The following is a 5,898-nucleotide window of genomic DNA, read 5'->3' as shown; positions in this document are numbered from 1 at the left end:
CACACACACACACACACACACACACACACACACACACACACACACACACACACACACACACACGGGTTATATGCAAATACATCATTTTTTAGTGGGTTAGTATGGAGGCCACCTACCACCTGCCCAGAGGAATGTTTTATCAGTAATGCATGTGGGGGGTACCACCAGTGGCATTCACTCGCATACCGCCGATGCATGCAGGGGATGTGGCCAGTGGTGTGGAAACCTCCAGAGGTTTTGGAACAGTACACAGAACAAACTCTCCCTGCTGGATATCCAAATGTGTATCTTATCTGTAAAATCAAAACTAGATTTATATCACTGAAAGTGAGGAGAAACGTAACCAACACATTCAGAATACATGCTGATCTGCAGCGTTCTATATTTGTCTATGTTTTGACAAGAGTCCAAATTCCCAGATATAGACAAACAACTTTGCGCGCGAAAGAGCTGCAAATGAACAGTATTTAGTAAATTATTACAAGGGATTAAAAGAGTTGAATGTTTGAGATGCGTCCCTCTCATATCGGGGCTCTCCATTTACATTATTCATACGGAGGAGGGTGTGACTTGTTTGGCTCTTTTTTCCGCCTGTATAAAACGAGAAGTTCGCGTTAAAGAAAATACAGATGGAGAAGGCTAGCCCGCTCGCAGTGTCACAGAGAGTCCCCTTAAGCCTACGTGACAACTCACATACTGTCCCTTTGTGACCAGCTTTAATCGGCAGAATGCCCGGTCTCTGTGTGCTTTGTCTCGCCGCTGCGTTGGCTGCGTTCGCCCGGCTCGCTGGCACCGTGGGGCCGGTGGTCCGATGCGAGCCGTGCGACGCCGGGGCGCTCCTGCAGTGCAAGCCGCTGCCCAAGGAGTGCGCGGAGCGGATTAGGGAGCCCGGCTGCGGGTGCTGCATGACGTGCGCCCTGGGTGAGGGACAGGCGTGTGGAGTGTACACGGCGCGCTGTGGCTCCGGCTTGACCTGCCAGCACCAGCCGGGGGAGAGCCGACCACTGCAAGCTCTGCTGGAGGGACGGGGAGAGTGCTCCAGCGCCGCGTCTAAAAAACTCAACAGCATTCTCATACCTGCGCAAAAACAAGGTAAGCACAGGGGTTTCATTTGCGCTTTTCATGGATCAGGCACCATGTCACTTTAGTGCGTGCGTGTTGTTATTATGTTGATTTGACAGGCGCTCTCCCCATGAGCTGTTGGCTTTTTGCTGACCAGGTCTGGGGAGTCCCTTGCTCATGGAAACACCGATTTAGTAAGTGCGTTTTACATATAGTGGATGATGGATACAGATGCCTAGAATTATCTCCTGAAGATATAATACGCAAACAAACATGCGCTGCATTTATTTCCTAGGCTGTTTTGCACACTGTAAAACCACTCTTCTAACCGTGGGGTTTTAGAGGGGAGGTTTGACATTGCACAGTGATGTGTTCGCGTTGGTTAAACAAATCCCACAGTCTCCTGGATAACAGCGGCTATGGGTTGGAGGTTTACGCAGCAATTAATTGTTGCTTTCCCTGCAGCCGGCCACTTTTTCCATGTGCACACGAGCTATGGAGCATGAAATGTTAAATTGAATTATATAAATTAAAACATTTCCGTGCAAGGGTCTACAGATCGTTTGTTTTGACAAAAGGAAAACCCCGCTCCTCCTCCCCCCCCCGTTCTCTCCCCCCCCCCCCCCCCCCCCCCCCACACACACAGGCTGGCTCGGTCAAACCAATAGTTAAAGAATGCCACATCCATACTGTAAGTATACAGTATTTAGCTCAGGCTGAGCCCAGACCATGTCCTTGTCTTCTGTAATGTTCATATTTTTTCCTTCAATTAAAGCTCATGGATTTTTGTGCACAGCATGAAAATATGTGTTGCAGCTTTCCTGGTGCAGGATGTGGGCCAAAACATCTTGAGGTGTGTTGCAGGGAGGGGGAGAGGGGGGGGGGACTTAGTCTTGAGTTATAAGCTACCAACACGCTCTCATGAAGACATTCAATGAGAATCCTAGTATCCCTGCTCATATTGTGATACCTTATATCTGCATGGTGGTTTGTGTGAATGGATGCATACCGCTCACACTGGTCAAACGGCACACATGACACCTCCATGTGAATACACACTTGTTGTGTGTTTAGGCCCTGCTGACGTCAGGCCTCCAGGAGCCTGTGTGTGTGTGTTTTTTCTTCTTCCTGGTTATTTGGCTTGGCCACAGTTATGTGTGGTGGGCAAGCACTCAGCAGGCATATTGTCATACACACACACACACACACACACACACACACACACACACACACACACACACACACACACACACACACACACACACACACACAGTCTCTCTCTATCACACACACTTGCTTATATCCACGACAGACAATCATCAACTTGCCCAAACTGTTTTAATCTTCTCACTCCCAGTTACATAGTCTCTTATTTCTCTCTTTACTTTCTCTCGGTGTCATTGTGTACAGTTACCCCTATTTGTTGCCTGTAATATGACTAAACAAACATCATTCCCAATGTGGGAGCAAAGGGATATAGCACGTTTCAGGCTTGTAAAGCAGAACAATAACAAACACATAACAGCCGTGACGCATGTATCAGTGCATTCTTATTTACAGTATCTCCACTGGTTGAGATGGAAACGAAGATGGGAAATGATCCCAAGCGCCCCTACTGGCCAGAGTATATATGTGCAGCCCAGTAGTTTCACCACCACCATAAGTCCCAGCTCCACAACAGACTCTCTACCCAGACGTTAACAAGCTTTCCTCACTGTAGTTTTTGCTGTTTACCGCTGTGCCGTTATGCAAACAAATTACACAACGTGTTTATCTAAATCTCCTCAGACATCCTAGAAAGGTTGTGTAAAAGTTTTATATAGACTATAAAAATTAAAACTTCCAGGATTCTTAAAAAGGGCTACATACTTTTGTCCTCGGTCATGGACATTTTTGCAGAGATCAGAGGAACCGTGAGAAGGTTACATCAGGTTTAAGAGCATGTGTTGCCATCTGACTCTGTCCCGTTCAATGTGATGCTGTTGTTGACATCCGTGTTGTTATTCTAAGTTCTGGGGAGACTGTGGAGCCCCACCACGTCACTAATTGATCAGGTGGTCACGGAGAAAGGGTGGGCTGCCAGCCTGCCTGCCCACATGAGCTACACCCCTGCATGCCCGTCCGCCGCCCTCACCGCAGCTCTCCAGCACACAAAATCTGCTTCGAGTTAAAGGTTTAAAACTGTGTTTGGGTGTGCGTGTGCGTGTGCGTCGCCCGCATGTGTGTTCCCATCATCGCCCCGCCTCTTTTGGGGATGTCTCCAAGCTCAGCCGACTGTGGCCTTGCGGCGGTGTGGCCGACAGGGTGGCACATGGCGAGCATTTGGTCGTCTCCCATATTAGGGAGGAGTGCCTTGAGCCTCCAATCACATGGTCCCAAATTTGTCTTTAACCATTTGACAGGAATCGTCTCTAGCATCGAGGGCTAAAATATACCTGCTCCTACTTTACCTCTTACAACCCTCCCCTTTTGCTCAATTTCCCCACACTACACAAATAAACACAAACATAATTTTTTTTCTTCTTCTCAGCATCCTTGAACAGTGTTGTTTACACTCAGTTTCCCTCTTTGGCTCTATCTCTTGGTCTGCATGCGGTGGAAATTTGTGTGGATATAAAATCGTCATGTTTCTGTTTATTACTTGGCTTCATCTCAGGCTCCAAACAGCCCACAAGGGCTTTCAGCTAACTTCATTTTGTCTCTTTTAAACAAGCCTCTCTTAGGCCGTCAAGCATTTCTCTGCTGGATTAGGAGACGTTGTTATTCATCATCCTGCATTACAATGTTTTTATCGGAACTAAATAATCTTAGCTTTACGGCATTTCTGGGAAAGTTAAGGGGAAATAAAAAATATTCAGGACCTGATTCCTGACTTTGGCACTACATGGAGCTGTGAAAAAGTGTTGATATTGTAATAAATCCTCGTGCCTTTTTCAAAACCATATTAGGATTTGTAAAACCTTTATGATCGTATCTATGAAAACAAAAAGACATGCTGCTTTCTCTGCCTCAAGAAGACCACATAAGACCAGGTCTCAAAACATTTTACTTACACTTAATAGACTTGGACTCGATGGAAGTAGACTGTTTAATACAACATTTCAGATTTCTAAAACCTTTATGTGTGAAAAATAAAACAGGGATTTCAATGTTTTTTTTCTGTAGTCAGATCACATACAATAACATAAGAAAATAAAGGTTGTAAGAAGTCTTTAGGGTCTAGACTAGATTTTTTTTAAAAGATTGTTTTTCTGGTGGCGCTCGTGGCGCAGTGGGCTCTGCATGTCTTCCCCTCTATGCCCCATTTCAACTCTGTCTCTACAAGTCTGTCTAATAAAGCAAAAATGCCCAACAAGTATAAAAAAAAGAACTGTCAAACTCTTTTTGAAGTATCCTTCCCCTTTCACTAAACTGATGACTTACCTTCTTTTTTCCATACAGAGAACACCGAAAATCAGGTGGAAGAAGGCGGTGCCAATGTTACTGCGACAATGGCGGTATTGCCCGGCGTGGCGACTGTGAAGGGCGGAAACAGCCGTGGTTCCATGGACACCAGGCCTACGCTGCACAACAAACTGATCCAGAAAGACCAGAACAGGAAGACTCAGAGCTATAAGGTGGAGTCAGTGTCAGAAGGAGCCAATATGGACATGCACAACTTCTCCTTGGAGAACAAAAGGGAGACTGAGTATGTAAGTCACACCCAGAGGCAATGACGTTTCTCTTTCTGTTGGTCTCTGTTTGAAGGAAAATCAATAATGGCAGAATATTGACTGTGACCCCACTACCACTGCAGATACAATATAGATTCAAGCCAACCCTGGTACAACACATCAAAAAGTTTGCATTTATCTTATATCTAGCCTATATTGATACTATTGGGTTAATTAAAACCATAGTATTTTGTAGACTAAGCAATATTGAACTTTGGAAATATACAAGTTTACATTTATTAAGTTCAAAAACTAAAATCACATGCACTTTTAAGAGAAGACAGTCTGTCAATAAACGGCTTAAAACCATCTGCTTGCTTTGCTGTTAGTTAGTTAGCTTACAAGCTAACCAAATGAGTTATTATCAAATGAAATGACTGAATTCAACCACTAGTTAGCTTGAATTTTTGCAGACAGCTGGTTTTTCCGATAACTTATACTTTGTGGCTAGTATTTAGATTTGAGAAAAGTTCTGGCTATCCTTAAGTTTTGTCACTCTCAAAAACGTTTGCTGTAGTGCAGCTTCATTTATTTCTATCTTGTCAGGTTACTTTGAAAGAGACACCACCATCCTTTTTGAAATGACACAGGCTGATAATGATCCAGTCACTGCACTGTGTGACACCAGAGAAACTGACTTTATGAACCGCTGTGACGCTGTGAAGTAGAACATGTTTCAATCACCTCCTTAAAGGAAGCCTACCCGGTGATGTTTTTAATTGTAAAGACACTTGCCCAATTTCTTTATTAAAAAAGTAATTGTTCAACCCCAGACTCCACCCCAAAAAAGTTATTTGGAAATAAAAACAGACTCTCCGTGACACATAATTGGCCACACCGGCCAGTATGCATGCAGAGCTTTAACCATGTGCAGGAGAAACACAAACAGTAGAGAAGGATCTCTCATCAAAACATAGATCTACAGAGACATTTGTAGCAAAACATCCTACTGTGCAATGTACCTTTAAAGTGATTTTACAGCATAACTTTAGATTACATGGTATGATTTTGTTAGAGAAGGTACCACTTTTACAGAAAGCGTGATGTCTAATTTTGGAGTTAACCTCTTCACCCCGGACACATTCAGACAAACAGTGTTAGCATTTACAGAAAACATTTAAAT

General features: G+C 44.3%; 1 protein-coding gene across 1 annotated transcript in view; it reads left to right on the top strand.

Annotated features, from left to right (window-relative positions):
- Nucleotides 1-639: 639 nt before the first annotated feature.
- igfbp3 (insulin-like growth factor binding protein 3) overlaps nucleotides 640-5,898 on the top strand; it is a 14,428-nt gene continuing 9,169 nt past the window's right edge. Inside the window, exons 1-2 of the mRNA XM_080033082.1 lie at nucleotides 640-1,092; nucleotides 4,504-4,754. Coding sequence (XP_079889208.1) covers nucleotides 729-1,092; nucleotides 4,504-4,754 — 615 coding nt within the window. The 5' untranslated portion in view covers nucleotides 640-728. The remainder of the gene's footprint in view (nucleotides 1,093-4,503; nucleotides 4,755-5,898) is intronic.

Source organism: Ammodytes marinus (genome assembly GCF_949987685.1).
Source record: "Ammodytes marinus genome assembly, chromosome: 8".
NCBI lineage: Eukaryota > Metazoa > Chordata > Actinopteri > Uranoscopiformes > Ammodytidae > Ammodytes > Ammodytes marinus.
Note: the sequence above shows the minus strand (reverse complement) of the source record. Positions and strands in the feature narration are given on the sequence as shown.